The 23,516-nt window shown below is 41.2% G+C and overlaps 1 protein-coding gene across 3 annotated transcripts in view; it reads left to right on the forward strand.

Annotated features, from left to right (window-relative positions):
• Window positions 1-6,608, forward strand: part of LOC129862466 (nuclear receptor ROR-alpha A) — a 311,180-nt gene extending 304,572 nt beyond the window's left edge. For all 3 annotated transcript variants that reach the window (XM_055934178.1, XM_055934177.1, XM_055934179.1), the window contains one exon: window positions 249-6,608. In XM_055934178.1, the coding sequence (XP_055790153.1) occupies window positions 249-413 (165 nt within the window). In that variant the 3' untranslated portion in view covers window positions 414-6,608. The remainder of the gene's footprint in view (window positions 1-248) is intronic.
• The last annotated feature ends 16,908 nt before the right edge of the window (window positions 6,609-23,516 follow it).

Consider the following 23,516-nt stretch of genomic DNA (forward strand, 5'->3'; position numbering starts at 1 on the left):
AGTTGGCATCATACAGAAGCTAAACTAAGTGAGCAGATTTTTGGAGCAGAGATACGCAGATACTGTATGTAAGAAAGGTGTACAAGCGCCATAAGGTGAGGTGTCAAGATTCCCCTCTGGTGTGTGCCTGTATCAGTATTTCCCGGTCAGTTTGTGAGAGTGAATTAAGAGATCTTCATGAGATCTCCATGTCCTTGCCTTACTGTGAATCTAAATAACAGCCTGTCTCTTTTCTTTTCCCCACACAGTTGATATGCAAGGTGTCAACACTGCGAGCGCTGTGCAGCAGGCATACCGAGAAGCTGACGGCTTTCAAAGCAATATACCCAGACATTGTGCGTGCCCACTTCCCCCCCTTATATAAGGAGCTCTTTGGATCGGACTTTGAGCAGTCCATGCCCGTTGACGGGTAGCCAGCAGCCTTGCCAGGTGCCAGCGTGGCCACCGTGGGGAATGTCATGGGGAGCATGAATCTGAGACACTTTAACGGTGCCCTGCACAAACCAGGACGGACGGCACGCTGCACACTTTTCTTTCTTTTTTTTCTTGAGGGGAGGGTTGTGGGTGTATGATTTTCTCCATTTATTTCATTGGGATTAGTTGTCTCTGTTTGGAACCCAGGGGGGACTCTAAGCTCAAGGAACATGAAGAGAAGTTGGAGACAATGCTTTCTCTCTGAATGAACTTGACCCTCTCATGCACATCATTCCAGCATGTTCCCAGGATGTCTCACACTGATTAGCACTCATTGTTTTGACTTGTTTCTACAAAACAGAATTTACTGTATTGACAAAATTATATTGAATTTGGCTATGCACATGCCTAACCTAAAAATCTCCTCAGCACCAATGATCTGGCTCTCCACCTCCCCTCTGAAGCTCCAATATCCAATGTCTCATTGCATTGGAAAACATATCCATGTCAATATTTATTTGTTATTAAATCTATACTGTATCATATACCCTAACGAAGATAGCTGTCTGGGCATGTGTATCCTCCATTAATCCTTGGTAAAGATTATGTTAGAATCTCCTAATGGAAATGTATTGCTGCTAATGTGCTTGTCCTGGTCAAGTTCAGACCCTGTTCTCCTGTGTTCAGTTGTATGTTTGGAATGCAGTGCTTAGAATGAAAACTCGCAGTGACTTTGAGAGAGGCTCCGTCTGCGTGGCAATGTAAACGGCACCTCTCTATGGACAATCGTCTAAAACGAAAAGTAGAATTCTGGTAATTCTAGTCAAAACGCAATGATTTTAGCTGTCAAAGACTCCATCCATCATGGTTGCTTAGTGAAATCATGTAAGGCCATCTGCTATTGAACCTTGTGTGGACAGATGCCCTGGAGAAACATTGGGCACCGCCACAACGATAAGGGTCCATCCCACCTGTTTTATAATATACTACAGGGTATACGGTCATAAGTACTTACTATACAAAAAAAGTCATGTTTATAGATTCTATTTTAAATAACATGTATGAAATTAGTAGTCCGACTATTCTTAATTGTTGAATTGATAAGGCACTTTTATTTGCACCTTTCTTTAATTTAAGACTTGTATATTACCTAGTGATGTGTTGCATGTGCACAAGAAATACCAGTTGAACCATGGTCACAGAGGCTAGTCCTGAGAGCTGCAGACTCTGCTGGTCTGGGTGGGGGTTGGTTTGTTTAGGTTGGGTTGGTTTGGTTAGGTTGGGTTTGCCTGTGAGATGGCTAGCATGGTATGGTCTGGAGAGGCAGGCAGGTCACATTCACCCCATCACCTATTAGCATAACACCCCCGACACACAGGCATACAATCTCAAACAAAAGCACACATGAACCTGGTACTCAAGATGTTTGCTCGTTTGTGCTCAGTCCAACGTCTCCATCTAGTGGAGAGTAGTGACACAGCAGGCCAGGTGATGGAGGTCTTCAAAAATATAATGCCTATTAGAGAGCGGTCCACACACAGACCTCTCTGACCAGCTGTTGATCCATCTTGTTAGCCTCACACATAAGCATTTTTTTGGAGGAGTGATTGTGACTGTCTCTTCCCTAAGGCCTCAGCCCAGCTATGACATTTGTTATGGGACAGAAAAGGAAATGGGAAGAAGGAATTGTAATATTCAAAGCCTTGTCTGGTAGTAAAGCTTCTATTTTTGTAACATGTATAGTCAATTAAACTCATGAAAGAGAGGGGGAGAGAAAGAGAAGTCAGGTAGCACTTACTATATTCCCGCAATAATTAGAGAAGCTGTTGTTTGTAGTGTATAACTAGGAAAGAAACATGACAATGGTAGAACAAGTGCTATCGTCAATGCTTCGTTGTCGTGGTTCTGTTTTTTTTAGTGTGTCTTTCTTGTCAGTGTGGTAGAGAAGCGGTAGAAAAAACCCTGGATGTGCCATACAGTAGTTTGTGCTCCTGCGTTGCCGTCTACCTGTCCAGAATATAGAATGGATTGATCTGACATTCCAGAAAAGTCAGTGGTGGCTTGTAGAGAATTCCCATTATAATCCTGATATCCCTTTAGATTACCCAACACAGCATGGTTACAGTTTTGACACAACCCTTACCATAGTGGTTTGGTTTGTTTTTCTGTTTGCACACGATGATTCCTCTGCCGTGCAATTTGTACAAGACAGAAAGTCTTGTGCTGTCACCCCTCAGGGAAGAGTTATTTTACGCTTTCTGTTTGAAAATGTTTCTGTTGGGTTGTTGGTCCTCATTAGGTATAGTTCATGTGTTGTTCAGGGATGTTCGATAATAAGTGGTTAGGAAGAACATGTGAAATTCATTGCTGAGTAGTATTTCCCATTGCTGATGTACAGTACTTAAGGAGCTGTTGGTTAAACACCAGAAATTCTAACTATGCCCTAGAAGTCAAGCTCATAATAAACACAAACTTTATTTTCCCATGTTTACAGTCAGTTTTCCCATTGGCTATACAGAATATGTTTTATTTGATATGCAGTTTATTTATATTACATACAATTCCAATAATAACATACTACATTTGGACTAAAATGGTGTCACCAGGGTCAATGTCACCAACTTATGATTATGATTACCCTCTTTGTTAGATAAACCAAATATACTTACGCAATATTAAATATTTCTTCTTTAGGCTGTATTAATGCTGTACCTAAGTAATAATCTCTGAAATGGTCCAATGTTATTTGGATATGTATTGGCCTAGGTGACCACCAGTAGCCTCAGACTACTAACCAGTGAAACCCAGTCTGTCTCAACCAGTGATTGACAATCCAGGTGACAGCGGGCCTGGCCTGTGGCCCAGTGGGAGAGAAATGGATGCTCAGGGAGTTAACAGACAGACAGAAAAAGACATAGACAGACAGGGGAAGCAGCATATTCTCAGCCAATAACTATGTGGTAGCTTTGTGTAACTATTACGGGTTTCTGCCGGGAAGCCACTAGAGTGGAATCCCATTTCCTGAAACACAGATGTCATTCTCTGTCTCTATATCGATCAAACTGGTCCTAAATGAAAGGTCTCTTTGTCAAGCAATTGCAGCATCAACCCAGAACAAAAAGCAGTCATTTCTTACCACTTTCTGTTCACTGTGTTGTTATGTCCTTTTTGTCTTTGTTCCGTCTACAGTTCGTTAGCAGTATTGATTAGACAATGGGGATAAATCAGAGGCATTGGATCCTTTGTGTCTGTGACACTTTCAACAAACATCTCTGCACCCACATGGTGTGGGGGGATAAGTCATCATGCATGCTGTCATTTGAGACATGTTTAGCAAAGGATCACTGAGTCTGCTAGTCTATCAATGTAAATAACACCATATGCTCCTTCTGTCTCTGCTCTCTGTGGCACTCGTGTAAACAAGCAATAGTGTGCGTGTGTGTAAGTGTGTTTGTTTACTCACTGTGTGCATAAGACAAACCCCAGACAAGGCTTTTTAATAAACTAAGAGGAACAGGGTTATGTGGATGATGAGTCTGTTAAGGCTTAGTGTTCCCTGGATTTGAAAGGTTTCGGTAACACTGAGATTGATCCATCCCGTGTAGTGCTCAAGTGTTATAAGCATGACATAATGCCTCTATACAATTTATAGTCCTTCAAAGCACGCTGGAGCAAATGACTAACCACTCAGTCGTGTGTGTTCAGTGCAGAATAATTGTTATGAAAAGAGACAGCAAACAACTCACCATCCTGCTTGTCATACGTGTTATGTTGATGCTTTGACTGCCTGAGGCATGGGACTCCTATTTATTTGCCATAGAATATAGATTGTAATGATAGGTGTAATGTCATGTTTACAACTGTGCCGTCTTTTGAAGTTTTAAAGTGTTACCCAGATCTATAAGTCAATTTCATAGCATTTTAACAATACTCTCATCTTCCAAAGCACATCTGATACAGTTTTAAGATAACAATACATTTTAGAATACTGTATAGTCAAAAAAACAAACAAAAATGTTTTTGGAAAAAAAAACTTCTAGCCATAAACGAATGTCAAGCAATAATATATGTGGTGTATTATTTGTTATTTTGTGCTTAGGCTTTGGACATCTGCATGTAAATACACCTCTAATTTATCACTTTTGGTTTTAATTTGTGTTATTTTGTTCTGGTTGTTATTGTTTCGGCTGTATATTTGACTGGTTCTGTTCCCAGGTGGAGGGTAACAACCACATATGGCCTGGCCTGTATATATTAATTTCTCTCTTTCTCTTTCTCTCTCCCTCATCCTCTGCTTTTAATCCACAATATGTAATGTTATTATTGATCACATGTATAAAGGTAACTTTGTAACTTCATTCTGTATAGGTAAGAAGAAAATACTGCTACTAAGGCCTACTCAGTGCAAATATGTATCAGTTTATCAAATACACCATGCTGTACAATATCTCTGTTTTTAGTATGCTTCTCTCCTTTAGAATTAGTTTGATAGTGGTAGGGTGTGCCAACATTTATTTTGTGTTATCCTGATGTGTGGTGCTTGTGGACAATGTCCTGATTCCTAGACTAGGCAACCCTATTAGTTCATTAATTTCATTGAGTATTGGTGCATTATTTGATATTAGTACTCAATAAATAATCATGACAATGATTATGATAGTGGTAAATTTACTTCAATACCCAGCCAGTACCTGTATCAGTGTGCTAGTCCTGGGATAAGGCTCTTATTTCCTTCTCACTTTAAAATGATTAGTGAATCCAGTATCTGCTAATTAACAGGTTATTTAAGGTTGCTTTTCTGATTTCTGAAAAAAAAATCTGCAGGCTGAAACAGCAGTATTGTGTTTTTATTTGTTCTGATTGTAAAAACCACTTGCTGAAGCTGTAGCTGGTCATACTGGCAAATGCTGAGTATTTACCTTTTAGCTGTGTAGTACTTTACTTAAAAGTACTGTGCAATTGTCCATTTAACATTGTCATTTTATAGCTTCTTTATTTCAAAGTTAGACTGCCCTGAAACATTAGTTTCTTGAGACCAGCTTAGAACTTTGGCACCACAGTTGTGCTATTTTTAAAAATGTACATGAAAAATATCACCATTAGAGGTTACACGTTTTTTTAACCTTTTTCTTTTCACTCTGTAGCAAATATCAGCCAGTATATGCTTGCAATAATACACAATGTACTACACTGAGTGCCTCTCAGTGTTACATGATGCATAAATGGTACAATTTGTTTTGTTTTCCAAACATGTACTCAACTGACAATGTATTTGCACAAGTAGGTGAACTCTGTCACTCATGTGTTTCAACGTTTTTCATATTCTGTCATTATAAGTACTAGATAATTTCCTTGTTTATTTAAGGCACCATGATAGATATTACAGTTAATAGAAATAAGTTTCTCCCTCTTATCTGAGTAGCGTAACTGGGAAGGATGTAATGTAAAATGGTCAAATCGATGATTTACATTCTGGCTGACAATATTGCATAAAAGATGACCTGCTGAACCAGGTTCTGGATTTTACAAAAGAATGGACAATCCACATAGATGTTTTTCACTTTGTTTTATGATCATAACATTTTGATTTCTTTATTGAGAACAGAAAATTGACTAATGCATTGTATTTCAACTATTCATATGTGTATGCAAAATATGCATACAACACATCTGAGTTTCTTTAATGTTCTGTGTTTAATGTGAGCTCAAGGGGTTGGGGTAACTTAATATGAGGGTGGAGTGTGGGTGGGATATTGCTTCATGCGAAAGGAGTATGAACTGTGGGAAAAAAGACGAAACCAGTGTGTGGTTGTCACAAATTTTTAAGTCACATGTTTGCTACTGATCTTACAATGGGAACAGATGATCATGTACCTTTTTATCCAGCTCTTTTGAACTCTCTTTAGCAGGTAGTCTATTCACAAAAGTAGTCTTGCTCCTTCTTGTCTGATTCTTAAATATGGAAATACGTATTTTGATTCATTTTGTAAATACAGCTGTAAAGAAAAATAAGAAATGTAATGTTGTCTTTTAAATACTTTCCATTCTAATATGAATGTTGTTATATTGTACTTAGAAACTGTACCTTTAATATTACCTTTATTAAAAGTGCATTGGACACATCGATTTTAGATGTGCTTTATGTGCTGTTATCCCATAATAAAATTTACCGCTTGTAATGGGCTGTTAATTTCTGTCTGCCTCTGTATTGTCTGTCTCTTTTTATACACTATACAGGTTCCCTAGGCCTATCTGATACAGGCCTATGTTAAGATCAGCGGTAAATTGCTTTAGCCAACAACCTTTTCATTGCTTTTGTTTAGAAGGTTTGTTAGAGCTGTCAAATCTGTGACCGGCTGCTCTTGCGTTCATTGTCGTGAAACCACACCCGCACTTATATCCCAGCCGCACTAGAAATTCAGATCGAGAAAGTGTAGGCTTTAAAAAATTATTAGACTCAAATAAAAAATAATGAGTGTAAATAATATGGATTTATATCAGCCTAATCAGCGACATAAAGTACTGCATACATTTCATACTTTTTTTGTTTCGTACTCGAGCTGTAGATTACATCACACATGTCAGTGTTCGAATTTGTAACAGCTGAATGGGATTTCTACTAATGCGACTCGGTGCATCAAATGGCAATATCGGCAATAGATATCGCTAGGGGCCGGGCCAACTGTGGATTTGACAGCTCTAACGCAATTACACCTCCGACTCGCCTAAACAAAAGCAATTAAAAGCTATGCGTTTGTCGACTAACAGGGGTTACCACTCAATCTGATTGAATCCAGGCCTAAGTCCTACTTATGTTTCCTATATTATACTCAAAGTGTGGGAATTAATTGAATGTAAGTGGAAATAAGAGGCGAACCATGCCAACAGAACAGACTGTTCACCAGCCTGATTGGAGTTGTAATGAAGCCACCGTCCAGCAGATGGAGACACCTCTGTGTCTGGAATTCATGTACACTGACCCTAACCAATGAGCTACATAATACATAATTGACCCTAACCCTACAATTCATGTACACTACTCCTGGGGTATTGATAAGTCAATTAGATCTTGACTGAATTGGTGTGTGCTGGAGTACTTTGGTAGTTCATATTTACATGCAGAAATGTTTGAATTATAAAAGTTGAGTAAATAAACATACAGTAGAGGGCATCCCAATATCGTAAATAAATCAGAGATGGATTTAATCTTTATCTGTGCCATTCTGTGACAGCATGGGCAGCGCCATCATCTGTTGTGCCAACTACATGGCATTGATAGCTTAAAGCCATTTACAACACATAGGCAACCCAATTTGACAATAATCACTCTCAAGTCCTAACCCATAGAAATCCCCACCCAGTTGACTACTTTTAAATGGTGGAAGCCCTCAACAGCAATGTACATGCAAAAACGGGTAATATTTATCTAGATATGAATATTTATCTCTGAAATAAGCCAAAATCTTTTGAGAGTCATTTATAGTATAACAATTCCTGGAATATACACTGAGTATACAAAACATGAAGAACTGCCCTTTCCATGACATAGACTGACCAGGTGAATCCAGGTGAAAGCTATGATCCCTTATTGATATCACTTGTTAAATCAACTTCAATCAGTGTAGATCAGGCCTGGGCAATAATTTTCCATGGAGTGCCACATTAGAATATATTTTTGCCATCGAGGGCCAGAATCATATTACAGATTTATGCATTATGTGTATGAATGTGTTGACAGATATATCTACTGTAAATCACATCCAGATATGTTACTTATTTTACTTTTTAAATGCACAGAAATAAACCACAACCATATTCTCCTTTTGGTAGGTATTTTCATTATCAAACATGGAATGAACTACACGTAGGGAAAAGTACACTGTGCATTCACCACCACGGACATAACTCTTGTTAATGGGTATGCACAAAAACAAGAAAGAGAGAGAGCTCTACATTACATTTAAACTACTCAATCAGTGTGAGGAGTGAAGTCTCTGATAGGCATTGACTAGAGCATTGAAGTCTTGTATAGTTTCTGACGTTGCTATGCGCAGGATTGCTAAGAGGTGAGAGTCAGTAAGAGATGACCTGTGCCTTGACTTGTTATATTTCATCACTGAAAATGTCTGTTCACATACATAGGTTGACTCAAACAGCACAAACATCTTCTGAGCATGACTCCTAATCTTTGGAAAGTTTTGTTCATCGAGAGATGCATAGAACCTCGTCAGTGACATTGTTTTGAATAGTTCTCCAATCACTGCATCAGACTGAAGATCGATAAGCTCAAGTTGCAGGTCAGTGGGAGCGTTATCCACATTGAAGGTGAAAGGAGAGGAAACCAACAGCATGTCATTTTCCAACACTTTGAAATCCTCAAAACGATGAGAAAACTCACTGTTCTCCCGCTGGCCATCTGATAGGGAACAGACTAGAAGTGTTGGAAGGTGGGTGAGATTGTTGGCTTCTACTTGGCCGGTCAGGAGGAGTAATTTCCCTTGAAGGCTATGACAAGGCTGTTCATCTGATGTGCAAAAAGTCCCTTCCCTTGTAGTTTCGAATTCAGTTCATTCATGAGGACCATGATGTCCACGGTGAAGGCAAAATCAGCCAACCATTCTTTATCTTGCAGTTGAGGGAAATCCACATATTTTCCTTTCATTTGCAAAAACTCAGCAATCTCTGACTTCAGGTCCCACACCCTTAAGCCACTTCCCCAAACTCAGCCATCTCACGTTTGTGTGGTAGGGGAGATTTGCATGACCCAACCCTGTCTCTTCCAGCAGTGAGACAAACTGCCTGTGTTTTAAAGATTTTGCTCTTATGAAGTTTACCACTTTAGTGACTGTATCAACAACATGGCTCATTTTCAGAACACATTTACAGAGCACCTCCTGATGAATAATGCAATGCAAGAAAATAATTTTCTGATCTAGGTTCAGCTCAGCTACTTGATCTTGTATCCTTTTCAAAAGGCCAATTTTTTTTCCTGTCAAGTTTGGGCACCCATCAGTGGTCACACTGGATACATTTTTAAAACTCAGTCCCAGCTTTGTCTCACACTTATTAACCTCCTCCAATAAATCTTTCCCTGTGGTTGTGCTCTTCATTGACTGCATTGAAGCAAGCTCCTCTGTAATTTAAAAGTCTGGGGTTATGCCTCGTAATAATATCAACTGCGCCGTGTCACGTGCATCACTGCTCTCATCCAGGGCCAAGGAGAAATAGTTGAAATGGGTTACCTTGTCTTTCAACTGTTGTTCCATATTCTCTGCGATGTCCTCAACACGCCATGTCACTGTTCGTCTTGACAGGGAAACATTTTCAAACAGCTCTTTCTTGTCGGGGCAAAGTATTGCTGCAGAGTCAATTAAAAATTCTTTAATGAATTCGCCCTCAGCGAATAGCTTGCTATGTTTAGCAATTTTGTGGGACAGTACATAGCTAGCTCTCGCAATTCCGTTGTTTGCTGAATGCAGTTTTGTGAAAAGTCTGAGAACTGAGAAAGAAACTCTTTCGATGCACTTGTCCTGTGCTCAGAAGACATATTCCTGTATTTCTCTGTATGCTTCATCTAGAAGTGTCGGGATAAGTCTTAGTCTTACAAGACAGCGATGCTCTCTTTGCACACTAAGCACACAGCTTTCCCTGACACCTCAATAAAGAAATATTTCAATGTCCACTCTTGCTGGAACACCCTACATTCATTGTCTACTTTTCTTTTCTTTCAAATCTTTGAAAAACTAATTTTTGCACAATTTCTAGCTAGCTACTCTACTTGTAACTGTGACGTGTGTGTCAGCCTGTCAGTCACTGTCTGTCCTCGTGCAGTTGTTATTTATACGTGCCTTCAAAATAAACGTAGCACAAGCTTTGGGAGTTCAATCATTACACAAAGGCGAATGTTCATTGGGCAAAGAGGTACCGTGTTAAATGTAGGTATAACTGTCCCAGTAAGAGGAAGGATAATGACCAGCAGGAGACCGGAATATAATCAGTGTTGCCAATTTTGTGATTTTGTCCCTATATTTATGCAGCTACTTTTCAGGCTGCCTTTGCAGAGTTCTGCCACCAAGAGTTTCTATGGTTTTGATAGCATTAATAACTTTCCCCACTCAATTCTGTCGCAAGCAAGAGTGGAAGCTGTCAGTGCAACAGAAGTCACAGAAACGGCACACACAGGCAGCTTCTACTCTCAAGCCATAAGACTGCTAAATAGCTAATCAAATGGCCACTCAGACTTCCTGCATTGACTCTATGCACACACACAATGGACTCTACCCACACATTCATTCATACTTCTGACACCTCAACACACACACACACACACACACACACACACACACACACACACACACACACACACACACACACACACACACACACACACACACACACACACACACACACACACACACACACACACACACACACACACACACACACACACACACACACACACACACACGCACGCACACACTATACATACGCCCGCACGCACACATGCATACTGACGCCACACCTTTACCATGTCCACATCCGGTTTCAACCCTAACCCTAGCCTCAAACACAACCCTAACCCTAATCCTACCCCTAGTTTAATAATTTAGTGCTTGAGTAAGGAATTTTTATGATGTAATGCAGTTAGCCACATCTCTAGTGCTCACTGACTTATCTAGAGCTTGTAAATTATAAACCATATATCAGATTCCCATTCCCCTCAATATTAATTGCTCAACAGTTTTTCTGTATTTTGGTTTGCTGTCTATTGATATCTCAAAAACTTGCCAAAGAGAACTTGGAGGTCATTCAACATTGAATTATAAAACAGGTGGGTAATTATTCCATCCATTAACCAATAACATTGGAGTTCTCCTATTTATTTTTGTATTTTATTATTATTGAACGCATCACCGGGGGCAAACTACCTGCCCTCCAGGACACCTACACCACCCGATGTCACAGGAAGGCCAAAAAGATCATCAAGGACAACAACCACCCGAGCCACTGCCTGTTCACACCGCTATCATCCAGAAGGCGAGGTCAGTACAGGTGCATCAAAGCAGGGACTGAGAGACTGAAAAACAGCTTCTATCTCAAGGCCATCAGACTGTTAAACAGCCACCACTAACATTTAGTGGCCGCTGCCAACATACTGACTCAACTCCAGCCACTATAATAATGGGAATTGATGGAAATTATGTAAAAATGTATCACTAGCCACTTTAAACAATGCCACTTAATATAATGTTTACATACCCTACATTACTCATCTCATATGTATATGTATATACTGTACTCTATATCATCTACTGCATCTTGCCATCTTTATGTAATACATGTATCACTAGCCACTTTAAACTATGCCACTTTATGTTTATATACCCTACATTACTAATCTCATATGTATATACTGTACTCTATACCATCTACTGCATCTTGCCTATGCCGTTCTGTACCATCACTCATTCATATATCTTTATGTACATATTCTTTATCCCTTTACACTTGTGTGTATACGGTAGTAGTTGTGGAATTGTTAGGTTAGATTACTTGTTGGTTATTACTGCATTGTCGGAACTAGAAGCACAAGCATTTTGCTACACTCGCATTAACATCTGCTAACCATGTGTATGTGACAAATAAAAATTTGATTTGATTTGATTTGATTTGAACCTTTATTTAATAACTAGGCAAGTCAGTTAAGAACAAATTCTTATTTACAATGACGGCCAACCAAAAGGCAAAAGACCTCCTGCGGGGACGGGGGCTGGGATTAAAAATAAATAAATAATTAATTAATATACAGCTTGGTATGTACTATTTCAGACAACACTCTTCAGTGAACAGTTAGTTATTCAGAGTGCTTAGAATGTGCATAGTGTATGTAATACCAATATAAAATCAACAGGGGGCAATAGTGTAACTATTTTCTTACCAATGCCAATGACATTCCAAAAATGTCAGTACAGATCAGACAGCTCCTCAAATGTTCAACAAACTTTCATATAAAGGGCACTCCTAACTCGTAATGATCAGGAATTTGTGCAGAGATGAGATGTTCCTGTTGACCAATTCTTATTATTGTTTGCCTGTGTCTTCAACTGATGTAGGCTACAGACAGGGTTTTACTGAAGAACACTCAATGATAAAGTCACATTAGAAAGCCAGTCTGTTGCTCTTAAAGTGCTATTCCACCACCTTTCAACCTAATATTCATCCTCTCCAGCACCAAAACAGTGTCTACTGTCTACATATGTGAAAACAGCGCGTTTCTGTGATCTGTGGTTAAAAAAATCTGAAGAAAAGTTGTTAAAACCTGGAGTGACGAACCACGACGTACCGTGATTGTATAGTACTTTTTTAAAAATGTTTTAACTTTTGATGATGTCATGCGGTAGAACTTTTTCGTATTGTTGGATTCGGGCTAAACTTTGAACATTGAGATATTAAAGACATGATAGATCAGACACATAGTATATAAAGGAGTGAGATCTGTAGAAAGACAGAGTGGCTGTGGAATGTGCTGGGTGGACGAGAGGAGATCACGGGATTGCTATAGGGGAGCGGATGGACATCTGTGGATTAGGCTAAGGAGGGGTTGAGGTCAGGAGGTCAGGTCAGATCCCCTGAAGGGAGTAATAAGGGTTTAGTATCCTGTTACCCTCTTCCTGTCGAAACAGAACATGTAAGGATTGGAGAGAATGAGGAGTGTCCAAAGTGGGGTATATATAATTGTGATGGTGAGAACATGTTTTTTTGTCTGAATACAGCTGTGTCGACCCTTTGGGAAGAATTAAACTTGGTTAAGCTTCTCTAGTGTCCATGAGTTATTTACTCTGAAATTTGAACCTAACAATATACACTGCTCAAAAAAATAAAGGGAACACTTAAACAACACAATGTAACTCCAAGTCAATCACACTTCTGTGAAATCAAACTGTCCACTTAGGAAGCAACACTGATTGACAATAAATTTCACATGCTGTTGTGCAAATGGAATAGACAAAAGGTGGAAATTATAGGCAATTAGCAAGACACCCCCAAAAAAGGAGTGATTCTGCAGGTGGTGACCACAGACCACTTCTCAGTTCCTATGCTTCCTGGCTGATGTTTTGGTCACTTTTGAATGCTGGCGGTGCTCTCACTCTAGTTGTAGCATGAGACGGAGTCTACAACCCACACAAGTGGCTCAGGTAGTGCAGTTCATCCAGGATGGCACATCAATGCGAGCTGTGGCAAAAAGGTTTGCTGTGTCTGTCAGCGTAGTGTCCAGAGCATGGAGGCGCTACCATTAGACAGGCCAGTACATCAGGAGACGTGGAAGAGGCCGTAGGAGGGCAACAACCCAGCAGCAGGACCGCTACCTCCGCCTTTGGGCAAGGAGGTGCACTGCCAGCGCCCTGCAAAATGACCTCCAGAAGGCCACAAATGTGCATGTGTCTGCTCAAACGGTCAGAAACAGACTCCATGAGGGTGGTATGAGGGCCTGACGTCCACAGGTGAGGGTTTTGCATTTTGCATTTGCCAGAGAACACCAAGATTGGCAAATTCGCCACTGGCGCCCTGTGCTCTTCACAGATGAAAGCAGGTTCACACTGAGCACATGAGCACACGTGACAGACGTGACAGAGTCTGGAGACGCCGTGGAGAACGTTCTGCTGCCTGCAACATCCTCCAGCATGACCGGTTTGGTGATGGGTCAGTCATGGTGTGGGGTGGCATTTCTTTGTGGGGCCGCACAGCCCTCCATGTGCTCGCCAGAGGTAGCCTGACTGCCATTAGGTACCGAGATGAGATCCTCAGACCCCTTGTGAGACCATATGCTGACACATGCACATTTGTGGCCTGCTGGAGGTCATTTTGCAGGGCTCTGGCAGTGCACCTCCTTGCACAAAGGCGGAGGTAGCGGTCCTGCTGCTGGGTTGTTGCCCTCCTACGGCCTCCTCCACATCTCCTGATGTACTGGCCTGTCTCCTGGTAGCGCCTTCATGCTCTGGACACTACGCTGACAGACACAGCAAACCTTTTTGCCACAGCTCGCATTGATGTGCAATCCTGGATGAACTGCACTACCTGAGCCACTTGTGTGGGTTGTAGACTCCGTCTCATGCTACAACTAGAGTGAGAGCACCGCCAGCATTCAAAAGTGACCAAAACATCAGCCAGGAAGCATAGGAACTGAGAAGTGGTCTGTGGTCACCACCTGCAGAATCACTCCTTTTTTGGGGGTGTCTTGCTAATTGCCTATAATTTCCACCTTTTGTCTATTCCATTTGCACAACAGCATGTGAAATTTATTGTCAATCAGTGTTGCTTCCTAAGTGGACAGTTTGATTTCACAGAAGTGTGATTGACTTGGAGTTACATTGTGTTGTTTAAGTGTTCCCTTTATTTTTTTGAGCAGTGTATATATATATATATATATATATATATATATATATATATTTTCTACAAAACATATAAATGGGCCGTTTTCACACATGTTGACCCTGGTATTATGCTGGCAATAATGTAAACAAGGTTGAAAAGTGTTGGAGTTGCCCTTTAAGGGGATAGTGTGATGATCCTTTATAGGTTTTGCTGCTGTCAGAAATACAGATGGTTCTAATTAAAAACAACATACTCTATAGGGAATAGATTGCAGTGGAATTGCAACCCGGAAGTGATTACACAACACTTTTTCATCCACATTTAGTTTTTTTCACCATGACCTCATGAAAGTAAAATGTGCATAAAAAGAAGTAAAAACGTATTTACATACATTCCATTGCATTACTTTCCAAGACCATGAGAGTCAATTTAAATGTGGGGATTCTATCAATGAAATATACAGTAAAAAGTCTGTAGAGGTCTGTCCAGAATAATTTAATCCTTTAACTGGCACATCAATAAATAAATATCCCCCCCAAAAATATCCAAACAATTTGTGTATTTAGCCTTAATATAAGCCATAAATGAATATCCATGATATCCACTTGAAATTAATGTTTAGTCTTAAGGCAGTTAATTTGAGCCATAATGTGTTCTTCTTTAACGGACCATCTGTACAGGTTTCTGTGTGGATGTGTAATAATGATATATTAATCAGTCTGAATGAAGATATTCGTCATGGCCAGGGAAGGTCATAGGGGCTCTCTCTCACTTCAAGAGGGAGCAGTTGGCCATGGTTTCATTGCTAAGAATCGAAAAGTCATATTTAATCAAATTTTTTTAAGGATTTTGTTTCCAGAGAGATGAGGAAAAGATTCTGGTGATGCTACACTTTTTCTGATTATGAGGCAGAACATGTCGGTATTGTCACGGTTCCCCGGTACTGCTGCTCATTCCATTCACCAGCTCCAGAGGTCTACGTCACCGGCTTTCTAGGTGTCAATGAACTGGATTCATTACCTCCAACCCCGGACTGTCTTGTGTCATTACGCACACCTGGTTCACATTCCCCCTGATTAGTATGTTGTCACAAGCCGGCTCATAGCCTGTGACAAAAATGAGGGGACACGAACAACAGGTATAGGCCAATTCAAAAGTGTTCTTTATTATTAAACAAACTATGAACTTAAACTAAGAAAAAGGAATGAGGTGTGGATGTATCATAATGTAAGGTGTATGTAAAGTGCATGGGTGCATGAATATGTGTGTGTGAACATGACTGAGTGAAAACTATGCAAAACTAAAAAGGAACAAACAAATCATGAGCATACCTGGAGGAGCAGAGAGAGAGAGAGAAAAAAGTGATTAGTGACAGCTTTATACCCTGAGCCCAGGTGGCTCCAATCACTAACGACCCTCCTCTGCCTGCAGGAGGAACCGCCCCCTGCACTGCAGAGGAGGAGCCGTGACCCGGACTGTCTTGTGTCATTACGCACACCTGGTTCACATTCCCCCTGATTAGTATGTTCTATTTGTGCCCTCTGTTCCCCATTGTCCTTGTTAGTTATTGTTCCCTTGTCTGTTGGTCTTCTGAGTACCTGTGCTTTGTTGTTTTGGCTTTCGTGCTATGTGTACCGTGCACTTGTTATTACGGGTCTCGTTAAACCTCGCTCTTTTGTTTGGGTTACATCCCTGTGTATTTTAGTGTTTGTTTTGGGCTTCATCCCCGTGCCTTTTTCATGAAATGTTGTATTTTTGGGGGAGGAATTTAAAAAAAAAACTATTCCTGCGCCTGTCTCCGATCATTATACAACTTGACAGAATATTCGACCGAAAGAAATGGAGACATCAGCAGAAAGACCGAGCTGTAAACCATCAGCGCAACGGAACCCCTCCAAAGCTGCGGCCCTGTGCCTTCTACTCCAAGCAGCTGAGCCCAGCCCAGAGGAACTACGGTTTCGAGGACAGGGAACTCTTGGTGGTCAAGAAGACTCTGAAGGCGTGGAGGCACTGGTGTCCAAACACCTTTTCCTGGTGTGGACAGATCACCGCAAGCTGGAGTAAATCAGGGCAGCAAAGAGGCTAAACCCGAGACAGGCCAGGTGGGCTCTATTCTTCGCCAGGTTCCAAGTCACGCTTTCTTATAGGCCAGGCTCGAAGAACATGAAGGCGGACGCCCTTTCTCTCCTCTACGCAGAGAAGAGAGGGAGAGGGGAACCCATTATCCCTCCGTCCTGTATCATCGCGCCAGTATTGTGGGACGTGGACGCCGACATACTGCAGACCCTGCAGACAGGGAACCCGCACCTGCACAGTGCCTGGAGTACCGCGCATACATGTCCATGGGTGTGCGGGACCGCCTCTTTACCTGGGTGCACACCACGCCTGCGTCGGGTCATCCTGGGATAAGCCGTACCATTGCCTGCCTGACTGAGAAGTACTGGTGGCCGACCTTGGCTAGGGATGCCTGGGTTTACGTCTCTTTGTGCTCCATCTGTGCTCATTCTAAGACACCCAGACACCTCCCTTATGGAAAGCTCCTTCCCTGGCCGATGACCCTGGTCTCCCCTCTCGGTGGACTTTGTCACTGACCTTCTCCCCCCTCCTAGAGGAACCCCACCATTCTCGTCATTGTGGACTGGTTTTCCAAAGCTTGTCCCCCCTTCCTCTGCCTGGGCTCCCGTCGGCCATGTAAACCGCGTAGGGTCTTTTAATGCACGTCTTCCATCTCTACGGGATCCCGGAGGACATTGTGTCAGACCGTGGGCTCAAGGAATTCCTATGGGTCACAGTCAGTCTCACCTCTGGGTAACATCCTCTCCACCTGCTAATGAGCAGGTGGAGAGGGTCAATCAGGAGATGGGCAGGATCCTGAGGTGTTACTGTCAGGACTGGCCGGGGGAGTGGGCGGATTTTCTACCTTGGGCTGAGTACACGCAGAACTCCCTCTGCCACTCCTCCACTAACCTCACACCTTTCCTGTGCGTGTTGGGGTATCAGCTGGCCCTGGCACCTTGGCATCCAAGTCAGACCAAGGCCCCTGAGTGGTTTCGGCGTGCTGAGGAGAATTGGAATGCTGTACACACTCATCTCCAGCGGGCTGTGCGTCAACACAACGAACAGGCGACCGGTATTGGCTCTCCACATGGAACCTGCCCCCCCCCCCCCCTCCCCCTGCTCTGCCGGAAGCTGAGCCTGCGGTTTGTGGGTCCGTTTAAGGTCCTGAGGAGGGTTACAGAGGTAACGTACCATTTTCAACTCCCTGCTGATTACCGCATTAACCTGACATTTCATGTCTCTTCTCAGGCCAGTGGTGCCTGGTCCCCTCGCTGTGGCTGAACCCAGTGACGCCCTGACTCCTCCTCTGGTTGCATCCCTGTGTATTTTCTATATGTGTTTGTTTTGGATGTCGTAATAAAGACCCCCTATTACGTATTCCTGCGCCTGTCTCCGATCATTATACAACGTGACAGGTATGTTAGTTTAAAAAAGCTTATGAGTCACAACTGTTTCATCTTGCTGTACAAGTCAGGGTTGAGGTCAATTCCATTTAAATTCCAGTCTATTCAGGAAATATACTGAAATTACAATTATTTTTAATGCTTTTAACCCTTTCGTGGTGTTCATGTTTTTGTGACTCATCCACTGTTCGCGGGTCTGACGGATCCACAACATTATTGGGTTTTTAAAACAATACAACCATAACAATTTACGTAAAAATACTTCTACTTAAAAGTTGACTTATATCAATTACAAGCAATATAGACAGCATACATGGTTCATATTTGCTATTTATCTCTACTAGATCACATTTATCAATAAAAGCGCTATTCATTTTCTTTTTTGTAAAAAGTGATTTTTGGAAACAAATCAATTATAATCAAGACATGGATGGAATAAATCATGTTTATCTTTAACAAATAGAAATGAAACAAGGTTTTTATCACTATTGATGTTTATTGCTTTGAACTGAACAATTTGGATGGACAAATTTTACATACAGTATTTTATGGAAATAATATGTGAGCCCCATTGAACACAAATTAAGGCTGGTCTACACATTTTACATACAGTATTTTATGGAAATAATATATGAGCCCCATTGAACACAAATTAAGGCTGGTCTACACACCACATGAGGGACAGAGTTTTACTGTGTGAGTGTTGCAAATGTATTTCTTGCACTTCATGCATGTGTACTGTGTCTTCCTGTCCTTCTTGTGTCCACACACATCGCAGTGCTTCTTGTTGCTACGGGCGGCAATCTGGAATGATAAAAACACTTGGTTTAGGAATTTTACTATCTCACTCACTCACATACAGTACCAGTCAAAAGTTTGGAAACAGCTACTCATTCAAGGGTTTTTCTTAATTTTTACTATTTTTTACATTGTAGAATAATAGTGAAGACATCAAAAGTATAAAATAACACATATGGAATCATGCAGTAATCAAAAAAGTGTTACTTTTAAAAATATATTTTAATTTCTTCAAAGTAGCTACCCTTTGCCTTAAACAGCTTTGCACACTCTTGGCATTCTGTCAACCAGCTTCACCAGGAATGATTTTCCAACAGTCTTGAAGGAGTTGCACTTGTTGGCTTTTCCTTCACACTGTGGTCCAACTCATCCCAAACCATCTCAATTGGGTTGAGATTGGGGGATTGTAGAGGCCAGGTCATCTGATGCAGCAGTCCATCACTCTCCTTCTTGGTCAAATAGCCCTTACACAGCCTGGAGGTCTGTTAGTGCATTGTCCTGTTGAAAAACAAATGATAGTCCCATTAGGCTCAAACCAGATGGGATAGAGTATTGCTGCAGAATGCTGTGGTAGCCATGCTGGTTAAGTGTGCCTTGAATTCTAAATAATTCACTGACAGTGTTTCTTGGCCCAAGCAAGTCTCTTCTTATTATTGCTGTCCTTTAGTAGTGGTTTCTTTGCAGCAATTCGACCATGATTCAATCAATCAAGTTTATTTTATATAGCCCTTCGTACATCAGCTAATATCTCGAAGTGCTGTACAGAGACCCAGTCTAAAACCCCAAACGGCTCGAATGCAGGTGTAGAAGCACGGTGGCTAGGAAAAACTCCCTAGAAAGGCCAAAACCTAGGAAGAAATTGATTGCCTGATTCATGTTGTCTCCTCTGAACAGCGGATGTTGAGATGTGTCTGTTATTTGAACTCCGTGAAGCATTTATTTGGGCTGCAATTTCTGAGGCTTTGTAACTCTAATCAACTTATCTTCTGCAGCAGATGTAACTCTGGTTATTCCTTTCCTGTGGCGGTCCTCATGAGAGCCAGTTTCATCAGAGCGGTTGATGGTTTTTGTGACTGCACTTTCAAAGTTCTTGAAATTTTCGGATTGACTGACCTTCGTGTATTAAAGTAAAGAATGTTGTTTCTCTTAGCTTATTTCTGCTGTTCTTGCCATAATATGAACTTGGTCTTTTACCATATACTACCCTTATCTTGTCACAACACAACTGATTGGTTCAAACGCATTAAGAAGGAAAGAAATTCCACAAATTAACTTTTAACAAGGCACACCTGTTAATTGAAATGCATTGCAAGTGACTATCTGATGAATCTGGTTGCGAGAATGCCAAGAGTGTGCAAAGCTGTCATCAAGATGAAGGGTGGCTACTTTGAAGAATCTTAAGCACTTTTTTTTAGCTTACTACATGATTCCATATGTGTTGTTTCATACTGTTGATGTCTTCACTATTAATCTACAATGTAGAAAATTGTAAAAATAAAAACCCTTGAATGAGTAGGTGTGTCAACTTTTGACTGGTACTGTACATAGTTACAGCAGGCCAAGGTAGGAGAGTCAGACACACACACATGCAACAACATCACTCACACATACTTCCGGTATTGGAGTTATTGGTTATGTGGGTCGGGTGGATGGGGCACCAGCATCCTCCTCCTGAATCCTCTTCACGATGGCTGCAGAAGCTGGGGTCCTTGTAATATGTTGCCTCCTCTGATTTCAGGTCTTACCAATGCCTTGCCCAGCTTCCCGAGAAAGGGCCGTCTCTTCTGGAGCTTCCCTCTGTTCCAATCTGGGCTCATCACCATCCAGATTGAAAAATATCACAAGTGGCCAGCGTAGGGTTCTTCTTTTGCAGCTGTAGCCAGTCACCAGCTTGTCTAAATTGTCCACCCCTCCTTTTGTGGCAATGTAATCCATTGTGATTTCTGTTTTTTGATGTTCCTGGCCACAGATTCTCCCATCCCTATGCAGTGTACTCATGAGTACCACATTTTTGCTTTTCTTTGGCACGTATTTACCCTAGGGACGTGTTGGCTGTGAATACAAACTTAGAGGAATTGATAGGCCTGTTTCGTGTATTCAACAGCTGAGGTGGGAGCTCTGGCTTGTTTTTCATACTGTTCCTACCATCGTCAGCTTCCTCTTGAGGAGCTCCTTTGCAAAGTAAAAAACGTGATGTTGTGGCAACGGAGTCCCTGTGTCACATCCAGGACAACCCGCATCCCTTGGTTCTTCTCAAAGGCTCCTCCATCTGGCTTCCCCGTATACACTTGCAAGTTCCACGCATATGATGAAGCAGCATCACAGGCAGCCCAGATCTTGATATCATATTTTGCGGGTTTAGATGTTATATACTGCCTGAAGGAGCAGCGGCCACTAAATGGCAGAAGCTGCTCATCAAAAGTAACGTTGGGCCCAGGGTTGTAAAACAGGGGAAGGCGGTCTACCCATTTGTCCCACACTGACCTGATTGCCGCTAGCTTGTCTCTCTGCCGCCGAGCTGGTCTGGTGTCTCGGTGATCGAAGCAGATAATCCTGGAAATAATGTGGAAGTTTTCCAGAGACATTGTTGCATGGAAAAGTTATCTGCCATTTGCTGCATTCCACAGGGATTCTGTGGGTTTCCCATTGGATCTGAAAGAACCAGCAAGGATAAGAACCCCAATGTCTACATGTAAATGATTTTGGTCCATCTCTTCCAAAAACATGCCTTCCCTCCAAATTAGTGCAGTCCAGAATGATTTTCTGGATGGTGTCTGGATGAACAGTTCAAAATAAGACTTTTTGTCAGCCCTGGTTGCACATTGGCAGCCATGCGGGGGGGCTCTTTCCTTGGGCAAGAAGACCATTCAATTTCACAATTTTTGATATCCATATTTCTCCTCCTGCAGGCTGTTGATGAGCTGGTCCTGGGGCTGCCTGAGGTTCAATCTCATCCTCTTCTTCCAACTCACTGTCAGACTCTGAATTGACAGAGCCATGATCCTCATATTCGGACAGTTCTTCATCTTCCAAAGTGAAAGACACTCCTCCACACTCTTAATATGAACATTGTGATTATCAATTGTAGAGGGAAATATTGAAATTCAAGTGAAATGTTACTCATTCTTATATTGTGCAAATGAAGGGAAATATCACAATTTAAAAGGCTCCACATTGGTATATGAATGGGATAGACTCACAATCCAACTAGCCAATAATTATATTTTACTGTGTAATGAAAAGTGTTAGAACATTCTTGATTGCTAACTACAATTTCCTAAATCTTGGATATCGTACATAAAGGCCATTGGGACAGCTATAGTTATTATGGTTGTGAATGCAAAATGCTTTGAGACAATCCCAGTCAAATGACATATAAAGTAGCATCCTTACTTTCAGCATTTCTTGTCTATTTTTAACAATTGGAGACATAGAGAATTTTTGACAACATAGACACACTGTTATTTCTATTTTTCTCTCTGCATTGTTGGGAAGGGTCCTTAGGAAGAATTTCACTCTTGGTCTATACCTGTTGTTTACGAAGCATGTGACAAATACAATTTGATTTGATTTGATTGACACATTAACCAGCTCAATGACCTTCACGTGCCCTCAGCTCAAAATCTTTCTTATTGGCTTGTTACTAGTAGCTGCAGGACCAAGGACAGCACCAACAAAGCATTTTTTTTAGGCTAGGCTCAGCTTGTATGTCATAATGATGCTCAGGAGACTCAGTACGTGTATTATCACTGTTACAGAAATTGAAAGGTTTCTCCAAAAGTTTGGTTATGGCAGTTTGTGGCTGGAACAAGAGACATCACACTCAAAACCCACAGGTACTATAGGTCTGCTCTGTTAATATTTCAAGCTGAAGATCCAACCCTCTCATTAACAGATATTTGTCTTCATCTTCTTTGTATTCACTCTATTTCTATTATTGGCTACATACTTTCATTTTATTCCATATTTCAAACAATAATTACAGAAAAACAACTAAATCATGGTGAATTGAAGAGCTTGTTGATAGGTTAAAGTGCTCTTACTGTCCCACAATACGTTTTGTCTCTAGTAGGTGTCTAGTAAAATGTTTGGTATGACAAATTAATGTTAAATCTGTATGCCAAGCTAAAAATACAAAGATGTTCTACTTTGTATACTACTTTATTCAGTTATTGTTACAAACCATTATCTTGGTTGGAAGTATACTAACATATACAATGTCTTCTTTAATGACACAAAACACGAAAGTTAGCTTGTGACACCTGAGCTTCAGATATACACTGATTGTACAAAATATTAGGAACATCTTCCTAATATTGAGTTGCACCTGCGTTTGCCCTCAGAACAGCCTCAATTTGTCAGGGCATGGACTTTGTCAGGGCATGGACTGTGGAAAGCGTTCATAAGGGATGCTGGCCCATGTTGACTCCAATGCTTCCCACAGTTGTGTCAAGTTGGCTGGATATACAC

The sequence above is a fragment of the Salvelinus fontinalis genome, chromosome 9 (assembly GCF_029448725.1).
Source record: "Salvelinus fontinalis isolate EN_2023a chromosome 9, ASM2944872v1, whole genome shotgun sequence".
Classification (NCBI taxonomy): domain Eukaryota; kingdom Metazoa; phylum Chordata; class Actinopteri; order Salmoniformes; family Salmonidae; genus Salvelinus; species Salvelinus fontinalis.